Raw genomic sequence first — 25,235 nt, forward strand, 5'->3', positions numbered from 1 at the left:
ATTTGGCCCCCAGGTCATGGTTTGCACACCCCAGTGAAGCCAAAGTGCCCAGATACAAGCACTATTTAGAGCCCAGAATTCCTATGAAATTTCAGATTTCAGACGCACTGTGTCTTGAGAGTGGGCATTCAACTCTCCTAGCCTTTACCTTTTGATTTATAAAATAGGCTACTTGCCACTTATGTATCTTTTCAAGGATGATGAAAACATGGAGTGAATACAGTCATGACCTCCTTGAAGTTACTCCATAACTTAAACCATATAAATATTAGGTTAAATGCTTTAAACACTATCTAGTAAATAAAAATGGTTATGCTACTAACCAATTATGGAATTAATCATCATGTTCTGAAAAGAGATGTGAATCATGTAAACATTTAAGTAACTGGAAGTTAAAACAAATCTTCAGGACATATTTATGACTGTCCTCTTTCTAAAGCTGTTTACGCAGCTGAATTGTTTGCCAAGGAAAGCAGGCAAAGACACAAGTGTTTGACATATGAGAGGCTCTCCTGGCAGACGGCAGAGGTGCAGACCGGCTGGCCTTGGAAGGGCTAGGGAAGTACAATGTATTTCAAAACTGCTGAATGAGAAGCAAAAGCTGCTCATATGGCACACACATGACTAACATGTTTCCATGAACAAAACACATTTTACTTTCAAGACAGAGACTTTTAGGAGTGAGAACATGTATTTGTGGCAAGAATATAGGCCTGCAGTACTTTGGGCAATAAAGGAAGACGTATTTAAAAGTTCTCCAGCGTCTTCTACTGGAATTAATAATTGTGAAGGAAAAGGGCTTGGATTCTGCTAGGAAGCCTACCTTTGTGGGGCGTGTTATCTAAGTTAGAGCAACCCATAAAAACCCAGGAGGGTTTTCAAAGTCCCTCCTGTACTATTCACAAACGATGTGAAGGAAAGGACTCCCCACTGGGGCAGGAGAGTCCCCAGAGGAGGAGAGTTTAGGGGTGACTGGGAGAATGACTGCCCCTCTCTCCAAAAGGAGGCAAAATCCTATAAGAGAAGGACTTGGTATAACCATTTCTTGGCTCCTTCCCCATCTCAGAAGATGGCCCTGGTGACCATGTGGTTGAACAGGTAACAATAAATCCTCCGGAGAAAAGAATCACAAACCAAAGCAACGAGAACTCCCCTACACACACACACACACACACACACACGCATGCACGCACACAGGCGCACACACACGCACACAAAGAGAGTACCTGCTAGAACATAAATGGGGTGGAAGAAGAGGCAAGAGATGGAGAGAGGAGCTCGCCACAGTTCCCCCACGTCAAACAGCAATTACTATTGAGCAGCCTTCTGCCAGTCACCCTGAAAGAAACCCCACATGAGCAGCCAGACCACAGGTGACTGGGGACTTATGTGATCTGTGTCTTTCCTCTCTGATTAAAGCATTTCCTCTCACTTGCTGACACTTTTTGGTCTTGTGGTTGTAAATGATAAAACGAGGGTATACTTTGTCCCAGTGAATGCATAATTACATTCCCTGGTAATTGGGAAGCACAACATCATAAGTCTTTTTAGAAGTCTTATTGTGTACATAGGATGAAGTGAATGTTACCAAAAGATTCAATTTGTGATTGTTTTAATTTTGTGCAACTCACTGAGTCATTGGAGAGGGCATAGGGTCAAAATATCCACACCTTTGTCATTTCCAGGGTCAAGGTTAGACAGAATAACTGGGTTTTTCTTTCACAGAGTCAACCACAAGTTATGATCCATAAGTCCAGAGCTCCTTGAGCTTCTTACTAGCACAAGCATACAACTGGCACTTAATAAAGGACAGGAATAACAAAGTCTTACCCTTTCCTCTTTTAGGAGAGTCTCAGTCCAACCATGACCAATGGATGTATTATGAGAAAAAAAAGTTAGTCCTCAGAGATTAAAAATGGTTCCAGGGTTACTGAGAGTACATCTGATTTTACCAGCAAAAGTCAATAGAAAAGGAATGCACTTAAGGTGTGGCAATGAAATACTCATTGTGGAAGCTTCTGGAAGTCAATTTGCATGCGGGGCTTTAAAAGGAAGAGCGTACAGTGGAAAGTTTATGAGATTTAGAACTCAGAGCATCAGAGTTCATCTCTGGGCTCTGCCACCTATATTAGCACTGTGGGCAATATACTCAATTTCCATGACCCTTGGCTTTATCTATAGAATGAGGGTAATCAAAATACACACAACCCAAGAGGGCTGGTGGATTATGCGGTGAGACAATACATTCAAAAAGTACTTTATAAACTATAAAGCACCCATAGTAGTATTAGTCATAGGTATTATCAAGGCAAATGTGACATTTAAAAATAAAAAAAAAATAAAAAAGACCAGAAAGAAAAAATAAGGACTCCATTTAAAGGGTCAGTTCTGGGGCAGATTTTAAGGTGTTAACGCTAACAGTGCTCCTGACTTGGGTATGAAAAACAGCTCCTTCAAGCATGCACCATTTACAGTGGGAAGTCTGCAACAGGGATCAGGACACAGCCAGCTAAGTCCCCAAAGGAGACCCCACAATGCAGTCAGCAGCCAGTCTGAGCCCCCACCAAAAGACGGTGGTGAAGAGAAACCAGTGGCTAGAAAACCAAGGTCAATGGCCTTGAATTGGTAGCTCTATCCATAATGCACTGAGCTTGGGAAGAAAGACCATCACAAGGACTCAGGGGCCAAGTCAAAGCAATGGGCTGGCACAGAGGTCACTGGGGGTCAATCTGGGGACTCTTTTACCGCCACCAGCTGCAAGAGCGGCAAGCAGTGGTGGTGAAGCTATGCCAGAAGGGAGCTCCCAGGCAGGGCAGCTGTTCTCGTCCCCCGCATTACCTGATCCAGTGGGCAGGAACCAAGCCTCATTTGTCTTCCTGGAGTTGTCTCTTTCTATGAATGACCTTGCCCAGTTCTGTGCTCATAGGGTGGACACTGCTAACCTTGCCTTCATTTGTAAGGATCTCCTTAGAGCTTGCTCCAACTTGAGCATCCTTGGGAGTCAAGGATAACAGCAGCTAGTGAAACCCGGAAGCTGGCACTCAGGTACCAAGCATTGAGAAGAGATGAATACAAGAGAGCATGGAAGGGTGGGGCACAGGGAGAACCAGCCCATGACATACTATGAAACAATCCACAGCCATTGCCAAAACCCACATCCAAACACGCAAAGCCCCACACCAAATGGATGATACTCCAAAACAGAAACAGGCACCAGTGACAAACTCTTCTCTACTCAACCCCAAATTTTCTCTCCTGGAGTGGAAGTGTAGCTCATACGTAATACATGTGTTGTGTGAAAAGAATTCAGTATGACATACCTCAGAATCAGTAAAAAAGTTGTAAAGGAGGACATCATCAAATTCTAAGCCTTTTGCTTCATAAACTGTTAGCACAAGTGCTAACCCCAGCTCTTCTGGAATTTTCTCCTTTGCCGTTTCATTGGCTACAAGGATTACCTGGAAAAAAAAAAAAAAGGAGAGAGACAGAGAAAAAAACATCAAATTCCACAAAGAGAAATCTGGTAAACTCAGTCTATTTCTATGGGAGGCATATAACGTCTTTAAAGAGAAGCAGTCAGCAGAGACTTGGTCAGCCAGGCTAGTGGAAATACTAACAACAATCACTCACTCACCCATCTCTGAAACTTACCCATTCTGGGATAGGGGCTATTGACTTCTACCTTGTGGAATAATTCAGCATCTCAAACCTTTTTTCAATTGCAAACTGCCTTCAAAACACACAATCCCAAGAAGCTCACCTGGTGGGCTCCAAATTCAATGGGCTGGGTTTTCCTTTTGTTCCCTCGAAGCAAAATTGCCAAGTCGCTTACACTACAAGACTCCAGGACAGTTGGTTTGGGACCACCAAAGAGGCCAGAATCTCTTGGAAGGCGGTCAAAAGATTCTGGGAAATAGAACTGAAGTAAATCTACCACTCCAGATGCCAGACTGAGGATTCCTGGGATAAAACAGAAAACACATCAGATATTGCACAGCATGACAACATGCCTGGGTTTTGGGGGTTTGTTTTTTTATTTTGGTTGTTTTTTTCCTGAGAAGTAGTATTGGCCCTGATAGTACATACAATTGCAAGCCAATTTCCAGTTCCCATTGGATTACCACTTGGGCTCTGAGCCATATTACTCTGGGTCCAGTGGATGAAGGCAGAGATGTGTTGTTGTGCTAAGGTTTTTGTAGGATCTCATTCCCAACCTATACTTATATTAGAGAAAATTACCTCCTAGAGTCAAGGCAGAAATATAATCCAAACAATTAGAGCTGTTATAATGCTAATAGAAGGGGCTAGTATAGATGGTAACGAAATAAGAATTATCCTCTCCCCTCTCACTGAGATTAGAGCACTGGAGACAGTGTTACCATGGTAACATGGTAACAGCAGTGCTGGATGTTAGCTGGGGGCAGCAACCACAGCCTCCATTGCCCTTTTCCATCAGGTTTATACCCAGCTGAGAGAGGACTATACTAAGAAAAATTGTTAGAGCCAGAGAAATGATTTTCCAAAGAGCTTTCTCCCTGAGTCCCATTTTTGTCTCAGCTCTGAAGTAACACTGACAGTGATGCTGACTGAATACTACCATATAACAGGGATCTGCATAAAAATCATCCCATTTAATCCTCACAACAGCCCAGTGAGACAGACCAGACAATCTCGCTTTTACAAACAGGGACGCTGAGGTCCGAAAAGTTAGTAAACACCTCCAAGTGACAGGATTTGAAGTTGGATTGAACACAGTTGGATTCTCCACTATTCTTAGGGGCCACCTGCCCTTTGCCTAAGACCAGAGAGAATACTATCTTCTTGGTAGAACCCCATGAAATTGGCATACGTGTCCCCATTGCTCTTACCAAATAGTAAAGGGAAATCTTACTATCCAATACTACTATTATTAAAAGTATACAATATAAATCACGAGCACAGGTGGAAACTGCTGAATCTAAGCAAATCAGCTGCTGCTGTGGTTCCCTCCCCATTAAGAGCTGACAAGGGCCAGAGATTTACGTTAATGGGAGAATCAGAAAAGGGCACAAAAGTGTTGATTGCAGTGAAAAACTGGAATCCACTTAATGTCCTTCTAGGGAACAAGGTAAATAATTTTTATATGAACATACTCAAAGAATAAAAGACAGTTGTGCCATTATAAGGAATGAAGTACTGATACACGCTACAACATGGATGAGCCTTGAAAACATTAAGCTAAATGAAAGAAGCCAGATACAAAAGGCCACATATTGTAGGATTCTATTTACATGAAATGTCCAGAATAGGCAAATCCACAGAGACAGAAAGATTAGTAGTTCCCAGTGGGGAGAGGGAGAGAGGATGAGGAGCGACTGCTAATGGTTATGAGGTTTCTTTTTGGGGTGATGAAAATGTTCTGCAATTAGATAATGGTAATGGTTGCATAACCTTGTGAAAATATTAAAAAAACCACTAAATTGCACATTTTAAACAGATGAATGTTTAAAATGTTAATATAAAAATGTTAAAAAATTAAACAGATGAATCTCAATTTAAAAAAAGATTAAAAGATAGGGGAAAATGTTCACTAAGCATAGTATATATTCACTACATAATCAATAAATACATATGTATGATAAACACATATAATGTATATAAAGAAAAAAGATCATAAGGAAACGAAACAAAATGCTAGTAGTGAGCAGCTTTATGCTTGTAAGTTTGTAATTTTTTTTATGTGTTTTCTAAAGTCTCTAAAATCTAGTACATATTCTAAAGTTTCTAAAATCTAGTACATATTATTTGGGTTTTTTCTGGTTATATATACAGAAACATATACACACAGTTTTCCCTCTATCTCAAGAGAGGAGGTGGGAGATGGGATTTATGTAGTAACCATCTGAATGGGTTACTTAGCGAAAAACATAATAATCTGTTCACAGGAATAACTCCCTTTGCCATGTTCTGTCTTGCTGATCAAAAAGGCTGCTGGCCCCAGATCAGTGGTGCTAAACCAGGGGTATACATCAGAATGAGGGGCTCATTCAACTCCTCATGCCAAATCCTCTGTACTGGATCCAACAATGGAAGAAAAGGGAGTGCCATGAGAGCCACTCTCTGAGGACAGAGAAACGTGAGCTATGTATCTGGGTCACCCAGCCCCCACATAGTGCCAGGCAGCGTAGAAGCTCTAAATGTCTCCTGAATGGATGAAGGAAGAGATGGGCTAATATTTCCTTTTAAGAGTATAAATTACTTTGCACCAGTTCTTCTCACAAAGCACAAGTCCCAGGTATAAGACCATGGAAGAACAAGAAGTTGAGCTGCTTAGAACCAGCAAGATCTTCTGATTCACAGGCAGCATTAGTGAGGACTTCGAGAGCCCCAGAAAGCTGGGCTGAGTTGTTTGGTGTAATGCTACATTCTGGGAGCCCATTTGGCTTCTAATCATTTTCTGATTCCTTGGCTAAACAATTCAGAACTTTAATCTAATTTTATGTGTGTGTGTGTAAGTGTATGAGTGTGTATGTGTATGTATCTGTATAAATGTGCGTGTGTGCATGTGTATGAGTGTGTATGTATACGTATCTGTATAAATGTGTATGTGTTCATATGAGTGTATGAATATATATGTATGTATATGTGTGTGTGGTATGTATGTGTTTTCTCGTTCCACCAAACCATATCCTGCCTGAAATGCATCTTAAAAAAGAGCATCAATTAAAAACCTACAATAAACATCAGACTTAAATGGTAAAATGTTAGAAATATTCACATTAATTTCAGAAATAACACACAGATGCCTGTTATCACTTCTATTTAAGGTCATAACCAATGAAATATGACAGGAAAAAGAAATGAAAAGTATAGGAAAGAAGATTAAAAACTGCCCTTATCTGCAGAAAAATGCCAAAATCTAAAAGTTAGAATGTTCAGCAAGATTGTTAGATACCAGATCAACATACAAGAACCAACAGCATTCCTCCACACCAGTAATAACTGATTAGAAGATGTAAAAAAAGAAAAAAAGGGCAGCCATGATGCTAACAAAAAGTATAAGGTCCCTAGGACAAATCTAACAGCTGAATAAAATGTCTGGGGAAAATTAGAAAACAGTATTGAAGGCAGTAAAAGAAGACCTGAATAAAGAAACATACCAACGTCACAGTTCAGAAATCCCAATAATGTAAAGATGTGAATTCTTCCCAAAGAGCGACAAATTCAATGGAATTCCAACTGAGATTTCAAAGAGTTCTTGTTGAAGTTTGATAACTATCATAAATACGTGAATATAGCACAAGAAGAGACAAATAAGACAAATCAAATAAAATAGTGAGCCCAAAAAGAGACTTACAGATTTATGAAAAAAGCAGCTTTACAAATCAGAGGAAAGGATGGACTATGAGTAAATGGCGGCAGCACAACTGATTATCCACAGGGAAAAAAGTAAAATTAGATCACAGAAGGGTTATTCCAATAAAGACATGTCACACCACATATATATTTTAGACAGATTAAATTTAATTAATTAAATTTACCCAAATTTAAATATGTGCCTAAATAGAAAAAGCAAAATTTAAAACCATCAGAAGACTATATAGGAGAATATCTTAATAACTCCAGATCGGAAGAATTTCTTAAGACACGAGAAAGCAAATCTTAAAAGAAAAGATTCATAAGTTAAAATTTAAAGTATCCACCTACTAAAGAGCACCCTTAATTGTATACCTTTAAAAGACAATCCACATAATTGGGAAAATACACATAATCAACAAAGGATGTGAAGGCAAAATCCATAGAGAATTCTCAACAAATCAATGAGAAAAACAACTCATTAAAAAAGGAGGCAAAGAAGAGCAGGCAATTCACAGAATACAGAACGGCCAGGAAACACGTGAAAAGATGCCACACTGCAGAAAAATGGAAATTCAAATCACAGCAGATGCCATTTCACACCCACCAGGAGAGCAAAGCAAGAGGATATAACAGATAACAGAGACCCAAAGAGATTTGCTCAGGAAGGTTCAGTCCAGGATTGCATGCCACAGTAAAAAACTGACAGGAACCTAATGTCCATCGCTGGAAAGTGGATAAGAGATTGTGGTATAGTCATAAAATGGAAAACTAACAGTAGTTAGAAATGCATGGACTAGAGCTCCACATTATCAACACGCAGAAATCCCAAAACATAACATTAAGTAAAAATACGTAGTTGTTGAAAGATATGTCTGGCATGATCCCATTAAGTAAAGTTTCTAAACGTGTAAAATAATCGTCTATATTGTTCATGGACACACGTAGGACACAGAAGGTGAATTTGTGAGCATTCTATAAACCATAAAGGAAATATTCTGGCATTGGTGTCCTGTTATTTAAACCCTCTGTGCCTCACTTTCCTCCTTTGTAAAATGGGAACAATGCCTATCTCGTGGTGGTGCTGTGAGGATTAAGCACAGGTACTATACGTAAACTGCTTAGCATCATGCCGGGCATAGGGAAGGGGCACAACTGAGGTACACAGTAAAAGCACTTGAGTGTATGTAATCTCCCACCATCTCCCACCCCTCACTTTTTTGCTTCTCCTTGGGACAAAAGCTGCTTTAAGGATTAACGACTTGTAACTGGCGTATTACTTTACATTGCACAAGCAGGTGCTTCCAAAGTGCTTTAACAAAAGTTTTCACGCAGTTTAAATGTTCCCCTGAAATGTTCTCATGTCGTGGCAAACTTCCTAAGATGTAATTACTTAAAGGTCCACTTCCACTCAACCACAGCTTGAATTATCAACCTAAGAATGAGTAGTGGCAGAAATCACAAGACCTCATGTTCATGAGTGTTATTTACTAACAAACTCTGAAATACTATCCTTACTTCAGCTACAAAAGCCTGACAAAAGGGAGGCCGCAGCTTCAAAAGTAGCTCAAGGTCAGGGTCCAACCACCTCCCTGTATGCGAGCCCAAGACCCAGACGTACCCGAATGGGACCTGTAATTCTGGTACAGCTGGTGGATCTTCTTGGGCTTCCGGACGGCACACTGCTTGTCTAGGGTGTTTTTGCTGGCATAGTGGAACAGAGAGCGCAGATCACTGAAGCGGAAGGCCACGCCCTTCATGATGCTCTGGGCTGTGTCCCCAGTGAGGAACATGGCATTGGGGTCATTGATGCATTTCATCAGCAGCGCTAGCTCGGCTTGAGTGAAGTCCTGAATCTCATCGCCATAGAGCTCATGGATGGACCACGGGAGCACCTTGAGCTTTGAGAGCCTCCGGGACAGGTTGTACAGAACATCCTCTTCGTCAAAATAACCTTTCTGAGACCTGATCTGCTGATACAGGCAAAAGAGACTGTAGATCTCACTTCGGTCTTCTTTGAAATTGGGGGACCGCTTCCTCCCTAATTTCTTATACCCTTCTTCCGTGAGTATTCCCTGGGGGGAGCTGAGGGCCTCAAAAGATCCCTTCAGAAAAGATTTTATTTCTTTCCAAATCAGTGCAGGGTTGTAGGAGGTTTTCCCTTTGATCATTTTGGGCCATATTTCATTAGCGAACACCTCAAATGTCACATACACCCGGGGGTCACTCTCACTCACATGCGTTTCCGCAGCTTTATCCTCCTCACTGTAGTCCCCGTCCACCTCAGCCTCCTCCTCATCCTCCTGCCAGTTGAAGATGGTTAACTCTTCCTGCGTGGACCATCCTATGATGGTTCTTTTCAAGCTGCCATCTTCATTTCTCAGAAAAAATGGATTGGGCATAGAAGCATCAAGCAAGAGGAGCAGCTGCTTGGAAGTGACAAACAGAGGAAAGTTCTCGTCCCTCAAGTCCTGGAGTTTGTGAACATTAGGTTCCAATGGTTTGTAGTGACTGGTGGCCTTGGTAGACTTGGAAAGCTCAATGAAATTCCTCTGCACCTCCTGGCACAGGACATGGTTCTTGGTCACGAAGACCTGATGTAAATGCTCCAGCTGGTGAGGATGTTCCGGGGCACATACTTCTGCTGTTTGGCCAGGCCCCTCTGGCTCCCCAGTGGCCCCCCCTGCACAGGCTTCACTCTCCTGCTCCTCATCGCCATCTATGCTGTCCCCTGTTTCCACTTCAATGGAACTTTCCTCTTCCTCCTCCTCCTCCTCCTCCTCCTCCTCTTCCTCCTCACCTGGACCCTCCTTTCCAGCTTCCACTTCCAGTCTTCTCTTCCGCCAGATCTGCTTGGCCAGCAGTGGGCTTCCCGCTTGCTTGGCTTTTTCCCAGTAAACGTGGAATTTCTTCCACAGCCTGTACAAGCAACAAGTTGTCTTCCCGGTTCCACTCCGACCAATGAGGATGATGGGCTCCAGCGGCCTGGGGTTAAGATTGATCACGGCGTACTCGAGCTCGCCCACCCGGAAGGGGTACTCCACCGTTGCTGTCATTTCATTGAGGATGTTGAAGGCCATGTTGGTGCTGAAGCTGTGGAACTTCATGATGTTATATTCTGTCTCCAGCGCGCTGGCCGGGGGGAAGTACTCGGGATCCACGTGCTCCCTGCTTTTCTCAGCCTCTGTGTCCTCCACATAGCAGCGGGGTATCCGATTTTGGATTTTCATGTTGGCTGACACCTGGCCTTTGTTGATACCCTTCAGTTTCTTCCGCAGGACGCAGGACAAGCCTCGGTTGTAGGCGCTGCAGATGGCCCTGATGGAGTCCGACAGTTTGCTGTGATCTAAGACAATGTCCCAGATCCGGATGATTTCCGTGTAGACCTGCCCTGACTTCTCCATGGAGTGTGAGTTCCGCTCTGTGGCGATGATCTTCTCTGGGTTCTCGCTGCATCGAGGGGAAAAGTCGATGGCAAGCTCCCACAGCATCCGGGCTCCTTTGTCCAGCTTGGCCTCGAAGAGCTGGATGCTTCCTTTCAGGTGCTTCAGCCGCTTCTGCAGGCCCTGGGTCCACTCGCCATTCCCCAGCTGCTGGATGGCTAGGATGATTTTCTTCTTCATGACCTTAGACATTACCTTACTGGACAGCTTCTTCAGCATTTCCGAAGTGCACTCGATCTCCCATGTCATGTTCTCGAAGTCCTGGATGCAGGCCTCGACCTCCTGCACACTCCAGTTGTCCTGATCTTCGCTGCCCTCTTTCCCTCTGTGACCAGCAGGAATGAGCTGCGAGGCCCCAAGGCCTGTCTGAGCATGTCCTTCCCCTGCCTCATGGATGGCAGGGTTGTCCCCAATATAGTCAGAGCCCCCCGCCCCTAGGGCTCGCTGGACCTCATCTTTCTTCACTTCTGTGCCAGCTCCTGTCTCCTGAGTCTTGGAGTCCTGAGGACAGTCCTCTTGGAGGGACGTATCCAATTCAACCTGCTGAATCAAAACTGTGAGGTCCTGCACAAGGCGGTCTCTCAGAGAGCAAGGCCTGACAGCTCCAGGCTCCTGCCTTGTCACCTGGGCATCCATAGGAGTCTCCAAGCTGTCAGGGACCCCGGCTCCTTTGGGCAGAGTTCTGGCAGTGATGCTGCCTGGCACCAACTTGGATGAAGCCTGGGACTTCAGGTTAGACGTTTGAGCAGGGACAACGGCCTTCGGGAGCTTTGGGTGAGCAGCAGGGTCCTGCCGGTTCCTCCGCTTGCTCTCTGTTAGAGCTTTTTTCCAGGCCAAGAGCAGAGGATCGTTCTTCTTAATCCGGTGCCGTGCATCTTTGCCTTCTTTGTTCTTCAGGTTCAAGTTGATGTCAAACTTCACGAGCAGATCTATCAGCTTCTTCACACGCTTCATCATGCCCTTCTGGAAGAGGATGTGCATCAGTGTGTTCCCATTGCTGTCCTGGGCGTTGGGATTGAGGTAGGAAAATTCACGGCAGTTGGATGAGAACAGATCCAACAGGTGGCTAAGGAAGTTAAAACCAACGTCAGCTGAAAGACACAAACAAAACCCCATGAGTGCTGAGCCACTCTTCTCAGGGAACAGAGACCCCTGGATCTAAGAGAAATGCCAGCCAGGGGCATCTCAGAACACTGAACTTCCCCAAGTATTTGATAACCTAGTGATTCTCAACCAGGGACGATTTTCTCCCCAGGGGACATCTGGCAATGTCTGCAAACATTTTTGATTGTTACAATTTGGGAGGTGCTATTGGCTTCTAGTGGGTGGAGGCCAGGGATGCTGCTAAACATCCTACAATGCACAAGACAGCCCACCCCAGCAAAGAATTATCCAGGCCAAACGTCAGTAGTGCCAAGGTTAAGAAACCCTGAAATAACCTTATAATATTCCGATAAGATCCTTTATGTCAGGACCCTTGAAAATGGTGTAAATAAATGTAAAGTATTTGTCAGGTATGGATGGCCAACTTTGAAACTTAAGTATCCTCTTCAATCAACTCACCCTGACCATTCACACCGTGATGGTCACTCCTTCCCATCAGCTACGGGTGAAGGGCCAGATATGGGCAGGCCTGGCCAAGAAATGTGACTTTTGGTTTTCCAAAACCAGACTGTTGGTTTTCCCAGTAGGAAAGACCAAAAAGCATAGCATCAGTTCTAATATCCAGCTTCCTCCTCAAGGAAAAGACTGCTTAAAAAAATAAAGGCTTACTTTTGGTATCTAAAAAGATGTGGAGCGCTGCATGCAAAGGAGTATCGCCTTCTGTGAGAGAAATATCACGGGGGTCTGCACCCTTGGTCAAGAGAAGAAAAGCCAATTCGAAGTCCTCATGTTTCAGGCACACGACCAGCGGCTTCTCCCGGCTGTCCTGGAGACCCTCGGGCAAGGCTGGAGGAGGCAGAGGAGAACAGCACTGTGAGTTGCAGCCCTGTCACAGGGTACAGACTGGCTCACCTAAGGAGGATGGGACTGCTTCTGCCATTTATTCCAAGGGAAGAGCTGATGCTGACTGACTTCCGAGGCCCTCCTACCACTACCCTTTCTGGGAGGCAGAGCTTCCCAGTGCCCTCTGAGTGGAAGCCCAACTCCTTCAAGTGTCCAAGGACCTTGCCTCTCCTGCCTCTCCAGCTCCCCGTCTCGTCCCAGCACAGGACAACAGCCCCACCATTAGCACCGCCCTGGAATGAGGACAGGGCCGGCAAACAGAAGAAAACCCAGTGCTTGCCAAACACCGAACCTGATACGTAGTCGGTGATCAGACATGAGCACTGCTTCCTACAGCCTTTGCTTCTGTGAAGCTTCTTCCCGAGATGCCTGTCTACCCTCAACTGCCATCTTCCCTGACACCCCTCACCCCACATCATCTTCCTTTTAGCTCCACCCATGCCTCCCCTCTGTACTGCAGGCTCCCTGACCTCCACCCACTGCAGATCGGCAGCCACCCTGCACATGCCTCCAGCAGTCAGGCATTCACTCTCTGTCCTTAGTCTCTCACACCTGATTCCAGGGAGGTGCTCCATAAGTGCTTGTTGAATCAGGAATAAAACAGGAATTCCATGACAGCCATAGTTTCTGGGCAAAAGTAATAACACTTGATGCAAGGAATGGGTTTGAAGAAATAAACTAGAGGAGGCATTCCATCTGCCTCCTGAAACCCATGGGTAGAGCCAACACCTGAAGGCTTTGTACGGCACTGAGAGCTGAAGATCAATGTGTTATCACTCCTTCTGAAGGGCATTTCCCCTTAAACGGCAACACAAGCAGAAACCCACAGAGCCAAGGTGTTCTTCCAAGAGCAGGCATACATGAACTCACTTAACATTCAAAACACCCTAAGAAAGAGGGGCTATTATCATTCTCATTTTATAAACGAGGAGATGAAGGCATAAATAGCCTGCGCAAGGCCACACAGGTAGTAAGCGGCATTAGTAGGGGTGGGAGGTAGGGGCAGGAGGAGCATGGTGTTTCTAAACTAGTTTTAAAATAAAACCCAGCAATCCAGGAGGACGTCTGCACACTCCAGACACAGAGCCAGCCAAGTGTGACTGTGCTGATGAAAGTGGCAGATGTCTCCACCCACCAATTATTCAGCTGTTTCTTTAAAAATAAGCACCTGAAATCCCAATCCGTTGATGACAAAAGAATGCCACAGAGCCGACAAGGACGCATGCAGCATACTGAGTGCAGGGGAGAGTCCAGCAGGGGGTCAGGAGGAAATGACTGCTGTGGGCTACACCAGGCCCAAGAAGCCTTCCACATACAAGACAGAAAGAGAAGACAACAGAGGAATTGGAATTCACAAAAATGCAGAGTTCCTACAGGGCAACATCCACTGACAGGGCATAACCCCATCACTGTTTCAAAATGAGAAGATATGGAGGCAGAGAACGAGGCAGAATTTAAAGGAATCTCCACAATCAAGTGAAAGACCCCGTGTCAGGCAGTGGCCTGGACTCCCATCAGACCACTCTCCAGTGCTTATCATCCAGGCAATCTCACCTCCACCGTCTATCAGGCAGCCCAGGAGCTGTGTTCTCCGCTGGTCCCAGGCGCGGAGCTGGGGGATGATGGCACAGAGGTTGAGGTCGGAGAAGTCGCAGTCTTTGATGAAGGAGTCTCCGAGCAGTGGCTCCCCGCTGACTTTGCGGGTCAGCAGCAGAAGCACTTCTGGCCATTTCTGTTTTTCTAGTAAAAACTTGATGAAGGTGTTGGCACAGTCGCGATGAATGTCACAGACCACGTCAGGAGGAATTTCTTTCAAAAATAAAAACATACCACACTCCAAAAAAGGTTCAGATGATTTCTGTCCCCAACTACAACCCAACACATATATACATAATTAACATGGGTTACTGATCACTATTTTTAAGCAGTGGGGAAACCATAAACAAGGAATTAATTACTTTGGGCACCCTGCGTAACCACTCACGACTGTCAGGGTAAGCACCGATCGTGTGAGCTTCTTGGGAAAGTCAGAAATACCCTAAGGAGAGTAGAGCCTGGCCCAGGAGGAGAAGTGAATGATGACTGTGTCTTAAGGAAGAAGACTTGAGTTAGGGCACTCTATTGAGATCAAAGGGCAAGAGCCTGGCTTAAATTCTGCATAACACTACTTAAGTATGATAAGCATTAAATATAAGCATTATAAGTATTAAATACTACTTAAGTATAATACATCCTGCTTAAGTAATACTGAAATACAGGGAGATATTATAGAATAATTTACAAGTCCAGAGTTGTAGGGTAATTATGAGAGAATGGTTTAACCTCCAATTCTTAATTTTGTATAATGATACATAAGTGTTTCCATTTGATCTCTAACGTCTGGAGACAAGATAATTGTTATCCCAGTTCATACTGCTGAGGGGGAAAACTTTTAAAATAGATCCTCAGTAAGTATGCAGATTGACAGATTTGGCAAATAAAAATAGAGGATGCCAGTTAAATCTGAATTTCAGGTAAACAAATAAATTTTTAGTATAAGTATGTCTTCATGCAATATTTGGGACATACTTGTACTAAAAAAATATTGATTCTTTATCTGAAATTCAAAGTCAACCAGCATTCTGTATTTTGTCTGGCAACCCTACCAGTAAGAAAGCAGTGAGGAAGAGAAGAAGGGAAGAAGTCAAGGGTTACCTAATTAAGAGAAATTTGATTTGTATTTGCTAGTTTTTGCTTCTCCTCTTTTTCTAAGTTTTCTAAAATGAATGTTCATTTTAACACGTAAAATATTCATTTGAAAGCAAGAAAAAAAATTCAGCATAGGCTACCCTATCATCTTAACAGGAATCAGCAAAATAAAAGTATAAAATGCAAACTTCTGTAATAGACATTTGCAATTTTTGTGCCCCAGAATCTATTTGCTTGTCTTCTGGTAACAGTGCTCTCTCACCCACCAGCACTCTCCATTCCACATTGTAGGGGTCAGGACAGCATAAGGTTTGGGCCTAAGCCAATAAGGACTCTCCATCCCCTTGACCACGGTTTTGGTTTGGAGGTTCACACTGTGACGAAAAGTTAAGGACTTTTGTTCAAACCACTGAGAGAGAGATGGGTCAACAGGTTCAGAAACACTGGACAAAGTCAGAGGTTAGAGACCTAGATCTTGTCTCTAAAGAGAGTCTGAGATGGAAACCAACCAGAGGACAGGTGAGTTGAAAGATGGGAGATACCAGGGCCTGCTGACATTGGTTAGATCCCTGAAGCCAGCTGTAGCTGAAGCCAGTCTGGCATTCCTATTATGAGAGTCAAAAATGTCACTTTTTTGCCAGTTTAAGCCAATTTGAGCCTGTCCGTTACTTCCAACAGAAACACTTCTAAATGTCCTATTCTATGGACAACAGAGGAGACAAAGGAGAGAAAAGGTTTAAGTAAAGAGAGGAAAAAAATTCAAAAGAGTTGGGTGGGTTAGAGACGCTAGAAGAGAGTCAAGAGAAAACGTTCAGGAATGACACAGAGTGAGGGATGGAGAGGAACAGAGAAAGTAACCTAGCCAAAGTAAAAGAGAGAGGAACCACCCCAACACACACAGTACCCACAGAGAAACAGAGAAAACACGGGAGCACAGACCACAAGACACAAGGAACAGTCAAGAAGTAGTATTCCTGTCTTGTGGCCTTTTATGAGATTTTTACCAAACACCAATACGTCATATTTTATTTTCACAACTCTAAGTATAAACGAGGATAGTCTTCGTGGGTCGGAAGACATCACGTCCAAAAGCCAAAGGCTCCCTAGAAGTGGTCTGCACAGAACGGCCTACATCTACTAGATCCCACACAAGGTGGCCCCATCCCACAGTGTTGGATGTGCCCTTTATCTCTGACCCAACCACATCCAAGAAAGAAAGATCGCTCTGGCAACCTTGCCCCACCTCAACGTACCCTAACAGCTAATGGGTATTAGCATTTTAAGTGCAGGACACCGAAGGGACTAAGTGCTCTACATCCATCATCTCATGAGGTTAGTTCCCCAGCCAAGGCAGGGATGAAGAAACTGAATCTTAAAGAGGTTAAGTAATTGGCTCAAGGTCACAGATCTGCTAAGTGGTAGAGTTAAGATTCAAATGCAAAATTCCATACCTAAAGAGAGCATTTTTGGTTCCTCTGGCCATGCCTTCCTGTATTCTCCATAACATTGAGAAATCTCAGCCCTATGAATGGGTCCAAGTGAATGCTTTACAGCCCATACTGACTGCTGATTTTAAAAATACAAAATTTCACCTACTTGGCATTTCTAGAATCTTTCCTAATTATCTAAAATTTATCATCTAAAGTTCTTTTCTGGAACTTTCCTGATTTCCCCATAATGAAAAAAATTAACATTCAATTCTACAACTTTATACACCAACATTATTAGGCAATACCTGTAGAAGAGAGAAACATTTGTGGTACTGAAAAAATGATAGTATACACAGAGAGATATTCTAGGAGGATAAATGAAAAACTAGTAGCAGAGGTTGCCTCTTGGGATGGGATTTAGGGACCGAAGTCCAGGGGTGGATGGTAGACTTTTCACTGAAGAATGTTCTGTGCTATTTGAATGTTTCACATGTAGATCATTACATTTATTTTTTTACTTAATTTCGAAAGAGATATTAGAAAAGAGTTTTCATGAGCATAAATCATCTTTACCACAGTTGAATGTTGTAAGAAACCTTACCTTGCAGAGAAGAAAGGAGGCGCAAGAACCTCTGAACTACTTCTTGCTTCAGAAGATTTTTATGCAATAACCAGTTTCCCGAGTTCACGTACTTCACCAGCTGCTCACAGGTCTTCTGGAAAATGTCACTCTCACTAGTGGATCCATCACCGTTGCTCAGTCCTGCAAAACAACACCAGGCAATACTTCTGAATACAGAGGTCACAGCTGCGGTAGATTGCAAAAATGACCACAATTCTCCACCCCTCGTCTCCACATGCTTTGCCATGTGACTTTGCAGCTCCTTCTGTGGGAGGTGGAGCTTATTCCCCACCCCCACCCTAGATTCTGGCCTGGCTTCATGACTGGCTATGACCAACAGAATGCAGTGGATGTGATTTTTGTGCCAGCTCTGAGCCTGGGCCTCAAGAGGCCTTGTTGAGTTCTATTTGCTCTCTTGGGACCTTGGCCTCTGTCATGTGAACAGGTCCAAGCTAGTCTTCTGGGGAATAAGAGACAGCATAGAACAAAGAGGAATCAGCCCATCTGTCCAAACTGAGGCCCCACAGACATGAAAGAACCTGGCCAAACTCAGCAAGACTGCAGACACTGAAGGAGTTCAGTAAAGGCTACGGGAGGAGCCCAGTCTAAACCGCTGACCTGCAGGATCATGAGCTAAATAAATGTTTGTTGTTTTCAGCCACCAAGTTTTGGGGAAGTTTGTTATGCAGCAATAGATAACTGATATAACAGTTCAGGGAAGTGACAGCAGGATGGCTTAGAGCAACACCAACATCCAACTACATGCCTGCCCCCCACACATCTTACTGGCAAGTGGAAAAAGCCAAGAGTAAGGAGCCATCTCTCTGGCCAAAGAAGGGAAGACAATATCCCCTTGGTTCAATTTATTTGATAAAGCAGTCACGATCAGAAATGCCCACTGATGGGATGTTGAAAAAGGGCAAATGTTTTATTTGGTATTAGATTACACACTCAAAAAGCACTCTTGGTTAAAATGGAATCTTACTAAACAGGGAGGGGAGCAAAACTGGTCAACTGTTTTCATACCCAATGAGAAGGGCCTGGCCTAAGTGCTATCATGTTGTGAAGAGGTGAACTAATGCTCACCGTCATGTTCTAATAGAGTCGGAACACTTTAAAAGAGATGGACTATTTAAAAATGAGAGAAAAATAAAAAGCATCCTATCTTCAGTTATGTTCCCCAGCAGCAGACTCTGAGTCAAGGATTTGTGTCCAAGTTGTTACTAAGGAGGAGACCAGTGAGAGATTCGGGGGAGCAGGTAGGGAGCGAGGAGGAAGCCAGCCAGGGTGTGAGCTCAGGGCAAGTTCCACAGAGGGTGGCCGCACTTGATCCCACCGGAGAGCTCTGGAGTGTCACACCTCAGAGCTGTCCCCATCCAAGGCAAGGGAAATGGGCTTTCAAATTCTCACACCTATCTGTCACTGGCTACAGACTGCCTTGGAAGGATGTAAATTCCCAGGCACTTCTGGTTGGAAGGAGCATGAGCAACACATACGCCCAAAGACTGTTCTTAAGAAGAGCCTGACTTTTCAAAGCAAAGGGCCACCCACATCAGGGAACACATAACAATGGTAAAAGGGACCCAAGGGATCCAAGAAGAGCTCCCACATTATCTGCTGTGCCCTCAGATACACACCGGGGTCACCTTTCAACAAATCAAGTCAGCACACCAGACACACACGCGCGCACACACACACACACATGCACACCAACTTCTGGGGCAAACGCCACTGCCCTCTAGTCAAGAGACCTTCAGGTGCCAGCAGAAGCAAGACCCACTCTAGCACTATCTTCTAGAGAAAAAGAAATGGAAACCATTTGGTAAAGGAAGACCCAAATCACCTCGGCTGGAAGCCCACTCTGAGCCAGAAAACGTGTGTGTGGCATAACAACGGCTGACTAGCATTCCTGGACCTGGCATCCCACCTTCATCCTAAAACGCCTATGAAGACACAGAAAACAGTGAAAACTCACAATACCGAAAAATAGAACCCTGGGTAAAGGAGGATCTTCCTTCACTATCAGGCAGATGGAAACCTGCTGTTTGTCTCCCTGCCTCATGCCTTTAAAAGCTTTTCAGGAACATCATTTTTCCACCAGGGAAATTAGTGGAGTATAAAAGTCACTTGAAACTGAACAGAAACGTACCAAGCTTGACAGTAGAGACAATGAGATGCAGTTGTATAATAAATGCATGGTTGTGTGGTTCAGACTGGTAAGAAGGCAGTTATAGATCAAGGAAAGCTCCAAACATCAGGAAAGGAACCAGAGAATATCAACAACGTAAAAACACATAAAAGGAGAGGTGCTAAAATACTGACAATGGTATCCCTGGTAGGTATGGGCGACTTGTTTATTACTCTGAACTTGCCTGTTTTTTTCTGAATTTTCTATAAGCTTAATAAGAGACAAAAGAAACATCAGGATATAAAATTGCTTATACAATATAATCACAGATTTTTTAAAAAAATAACTAAGTACCAAACAACAACAACAAAATGACTGGATAATAATATGCCCAAGTGTAACTATAATAAATTTTTGTTTTTATATAAAACTGTATTTTTACAAATTTTCTACAATAATCATATTTAAAACATATATACAAGCAGATTTGAAATTAAAAATTAAAACTAAAAGAGATCTCTGGTTATCCACCCAACGAACCTGAAATCAACAAGCCAAAGAGGCTTACGCACCCCTATGTTCATCGCAGCATTATTCACCATAGCCAAGACATGGAAGCAACCCAAGTGTCCCTCGACTGATGACTGGATAAAGAAGATGTGGTATATATATACCATGGAATACTACTCAGCCATAAAAAAAAGACAAAATCATCCCATTTGCAACAACATGGATGGACCTGGAGGGTATTATGTTAAGTGAAATAAGCCAGAAAGAGAAAGACAAACAGTGCATGATCTCACTCATATGTGGAAGATAAACCAACACATGGACAGAGAGAACTGTTTGGTGGTTACCAGGGGTTGAGGGGGGGGGTGGGCACAAGGAGTGGAGGGATGCATTTATATGGTGACTGACAAACAATAAAGTACAACAAAAATTTCACAATAAAAAGAAAAAACTAAAAGATCTTCTGAAGTTGCAATAGTGCTCAGAAGTGTTAGAAAACAGAAATAAATCACTTCAAAAAAGAGATTTTGTTTTTTCCCAAAATCTTTCTTTCAAGCTAAAAAAGGCAAAACAGGTAAGTTTTATTACACACATTTTATCGATTTAAATTTATGTACCCATCTCATTTTTAGAAAGGAAAATAAAAATGTACAAGGCATGGAATAAAACTAAATGACCAAATCACAAACATATTAATTTGGGGGGGGGGGCAGGTGGGTTTATGGAGAATTAATATTCTCTTGTTTTCCATTCCTTTATTTTGTAAATTTTTCTTTTAAAAAGAATATATTCCTTTTACAACAAGGAAAAAGTATCATGGACATCCTTTAAGTCAATACCGCACACCTTCATTTAATGAAAACAGGACAGTGTCTTCGTGCTGAGGGATGCAGAGGTGACAAATCATAGCCTCTGAGTCACAGGCTCCTTCTGTGGGGGAAACCAACACAAAGAGAAGGTTCTAGTATCCTGAGAGCTGTGCTAGGGGTACCTGCACGAGCACAGAGCAGAAAGTAGCTAGCTCCCCACTGGAGGACCAGAGAGAAACGCTTCAGAGGCCTGGATTTGTTCTCCCTCTAAAAGGCCCTGCACCAGTGGATCAGAGATCACTAATAACTGAGAGGAAAACAAAGGCTCCAATCTTGCTGTTCTTGGCCCAGAGGGAAGAGCTGAGCAATGGCTGCCAGAGAAGGTGGACATGCTGCCATCTGGTGGTGGCCGTGAGAGGCCGGGAAAGACAGTTGATAACAATCCTGACGACTTACCAGTCAAGCCTTGCTCCTTAAAGTGGGCTCTGGCTTCCCCTGGCAGCTTGCTAGAAATGCAGAATCTCAGGTCCTGCCCTGGACCTGCTGCATCAAAATCTGCATTTTCACAGGTTCCCAAAAGATTTGTGTGAAGCTCTGATTTGGAGAACAGCCGAAATCTTCAGCAAGATCCTTTATTTCTCACCTAGATGCAAAAGCCACCCTATCCAAAGAGACCATCACCACCATTATCATCAAAATGGGGCACAGTGACCCCCAGGAGGAGCCAAGGGCGAGAGCATCTTTTATCCTAGTCTGCAAGTTGGAATGTTCATTCATATGGGGACAAAAAGCTAGTGTCCTAATGGGGCTTTACTTAGGACCACAGATGCAGAAAACAAAACCCAACAAGTTGGACTCAGGTTAGGAACAAGGGTACCAACCTCCCAGTAGCAGCTCTTCCCAAAGCTAATAATGCTTCCATCTGGCCCATTAATGTGTGAGGAGGGGGAGGGATTAAAGTCCACAAAATCCTCATTTTTATGACTGGAAATCTACCTCTATTCCCATGGACGCAAGCCTCCTTTTGCTTCTCCGTCCCACTGTCTTCTCAACTACTACTCTGGACAGAAAAACCGTTCTGGGGCTGAAGTCTAAAACTACACTGTCCAGGACAGTGGCCACTAACTTAATTACATAAAATTACACCTAACTAAATAAAATTAAAATTTCAGTTCTTCAGTTGCATGAGACACACACATTTCCAGTGCTTGATAGCTGTATGTAACTAGGCTATCACATCAGACAGAGCAGATATAGAACATTTCTACCACTACGGAAAAGTATATTGCATGGTACTGGTCTAAAAAGCACCCCCAGCCCCACCTTAGGTTTTAAAGTTTGTGTAATTGGCAAAATCTTAGAAACAAAATGTATACATACAACTCTATATAGCCGTATGGATGTACAAAGGAACCGCGATATTCAGTACATAATTCTGTACGGAGATCACATTCCGAGATGGACTTCTACAAGGGTTCCGCTGCTAGGAGTACTTTGGGAAGTACTATATAGGAAGACTCCAACTTGCTAGCCCTTCCTGAACTGTCATCCTCCTCTTTTTTTATTTTTATCAGTTTCTTTTGCTTTTTTGACTTAGCATTTCCCTATAGTCTTTCAATATTCCTTTAGCGTGGCATGGAAACCTTTATGGTCAATGGTCTGGAAAGCTTTAAAGTAATCAAACATCCAACAAGTTTACCAAAGAGGCTTGGGGGCTTTAGGCTTGACTGCATCCACACCATCACAAACTACCCAGTGAGCCAAACAGCAGGCCTGGAACGAGGCACATTCCTCTTGCATGAGCTTTTCTGCCAAGCAAGTACAGCTGAATTCTAATAAGTAAAAAAGTGACCAGCTGTGATTTTACTGAGTCTCTTCTCTTGGTTCCAAACCTGGGCCACAGATTTAGTTGGTGAAGGAGGAGAGAGAAAGGGAGAGCAAGACTCTCTCGCAGAAGATGAGGTGTTTTTAGGATTAGTAGATATTCAAAGATATTCAAAAATCTATTATTTTTAAAATAATAGATTATACAAGGAAACTAAAAAAATCAAAACTTTGAAAAGTAAACAAAAATGAATGACTTATGCTAAAGTCTGTAACACACATACACATATACAGTATCCTAAGAATTAACATTCGAATTAATAAACAATAAATTTGCAAACAAATCAGCCGTTTTCTACCATTAATTGGTGGTCCTTTGTTGTTGTTATTTTAAAATGTGGAAATTCATTGGCAAAGAAATCTGTTTGGTTAGTTTCAATTTCTCAAACAGTAGAAACGATCCTGAAACTGAGATTACAGGCATAAGCTTACAGAAAGCATTTCACAATGATTTATTATACACTACCTCATAATTCCTTAAAATAGTGAACTGAAACTAAATATGATATGTCACAGCTTTAAAAGAATATCCATGAAAAACAAAGGACCCTGCAAATACATTTCTATCCCCTCAGTCCCATGGTCTCGTGGAAGCAACAGAAGATATTTCAAATAAATAAACGAAAATTAAAACATAGATGGGGGGGTGTTAAATGAAAAGCAGCTTCAATGTCCTCCTCGTAACACTTTCCTGACTCCAGCAATTGTGACGGTCGCCAGCCTGTCAGGCTGCCTCCCACTCCCACACCCACATATACTCCCTACAGGCTGCCTTCAGCTTGCCACTTACTCACTCATTCCAGGGAGGGAGTGTTTCCGGAGAAACACATCGAAATAACTTCAGTAAACGCACACTAACCATTTATTAAGTATTAACCAATCTAGTCCTTCATTCATAAATACAAACCATCCAAAGAGCAGAAGACAATTAGGGAAAAGCAATAGCACAAGAGAGAAGCAAAAAAATGAATCAACTAACCCCAAAAGAAACAAAAGTAATTCATAAAAGAGAGGAGGACATTCTTTCAAAAAAAAAAAATTTCACAATATTCTTAAATGCCCTTCAAAAAGAAGTAGTAACTATAAAACAAGCACCAGTTGCCACAGATAAGAAACAATCAGAGAACAACAAAGTTCTTAGAAATTAAAATTGATTTTCCAAATTAAAAAATGCAATGGGCAAGCCGGGGGGCCAGCCCCGTGGCTTAGTGGTTAAGTTCTGCAAGCTCTGCTTTGGCAGCCCAGGGTTCAGTTCCCGGGCACGGACCTACACCACTCGTCGGCGGCCATGCTGTGGCGGTGACCCACATACCAAATAGAGAAAGATTGGCAACAGATGTTAACTCAGGGCGAATCTTCCTCAGGAAAAAAACAAAAAAAGCAGCATCTATAGCAGATGAGGGTTAGAACACATACAGTGATTTCTTCAAAGTTGTGAGGATCAAAGTTTTATAGCGTAATTCATAAATATAAGACACTATGAGTTGTCAGGCATGCTAGAAAACTGCCATTAAACTGTGACATGTCACTGATTGTAAAACATATTCTAATTTCAAAGATGTTAAAATGTGGGGAAAAAGTACAACTTGGAATTGCTGAAATACGATGCTTATATTAAGACAAATCATCAATAAATATAAAGATATAAAAAAAAAAAACACTTTCAAATCCTCCATAAGTTTACTATCCATGTCTCCTCCATGAAAAACTTACCTGAGCAGGTACTCTGGCAGAGCCAGAGAGAAATCTAACCAGACACCCCGAGCCACAGAGTCATATATGAGTGCAAGAACAAGAAGCGTATATATATATATATATGCGCTAGGGCTAAAGTCTAAATAAAGTTTAAAAAGTATATATAGGTACATACGTACATATACACATAGATACAATAATATATATGTATACATTTCATTAAATTGGGATGCTTAAAGACTACTGCATTTAAAGAGCAAAGTTTTCAGGATATTTGGTGATTCTTGTCTCTGGGTCCAGCTATGCTACGAGTTGTAGAAAGCGTTAACATCTACATAATCATACTACCATGAAAATGCCATTTCCTGGTTGTCAGTTTTTAGATCAATCTATAGATGAAGCACAGAAAACTTAGAGATAAGAAATAGAATGTAAATGACATAAATAACATTACTAGACAAAATTCAACAAGTAGGGCTGACTTGTTGCACTTGATTTTATACAGCTGTCAGTCAACAGATGCTGTCCAAAATTGATAAATCAAGAAATAGAGATATAAGTGTATTTTAAATTGTTGGCTGTGGTTGTTTCTGAGGAGTAGGCTTGATTTTTGTTATCTTCTGTTCTGTCTGGGTTTTTTTCTTTTTTACTGTGTGCATGCATGAAAAAAAAAAACACCCATAC

The 25,235-nt window shown here is 42.7% G+C and overlaps 1 protein-coding gene across 2 annotated transcripts in view; it reads right to left on the bottom strand.

The window, feature by feature from the left end:
• The window catches only part of TRANK1 (tetratricopeptide repeat and ankyrin repeat containing 1), a 97,998-nt gene that overhangs the window by 23,587 nt on the left and 49,176 nt on the right, over window positions 1–25,235 (bottom strand). For both annotated transcript variants that reach the window (XM_058554835.1, XM_058554827.1), the window contains 6 exons: window positions 17,505–17,666; window positions 14,340–14,594; window positions 12,552–12,728; window positions 8,957–11,869; window positions 3,761–3,960; window positions 3,321–3,458 (listed from right to left, as the gene is read on the bottom strand). In XM_058554835.1, the coding sequence (XP_058410818.1) occupies window positions 3,321–3,458; window positions 3,761–3,960; window positions 8,957–11,869; window positions 12,552–12,728; window positions 14,340–14,594; window positions 17,505–17,666 (3,845 nt within the window). The remainder of the gene's footprint in view (window positions 1–3,320; window positions 3,459–3,760; window positions 3,961–8,956; window positions 11,870–12,551; window positions 12,729–14,339; window positions 14,595–17,504; window positions 17,667–25,235) is intronic.

Source organism: Diceros bicornis, chromosome 2 (assembly GCF_020826845.1).
Source record: "Diceros bicornis minor isolate mBicDic1 chromosome 2, mDicBic1.mat.cur, whole genome shotgun sequence".
Lineage (NCBI taxonomy): Eukaryota > Metazoa > Chordata > Mammalia > Perissodactyla > Rhinocerotidae > Diceros > Diceros bicornis.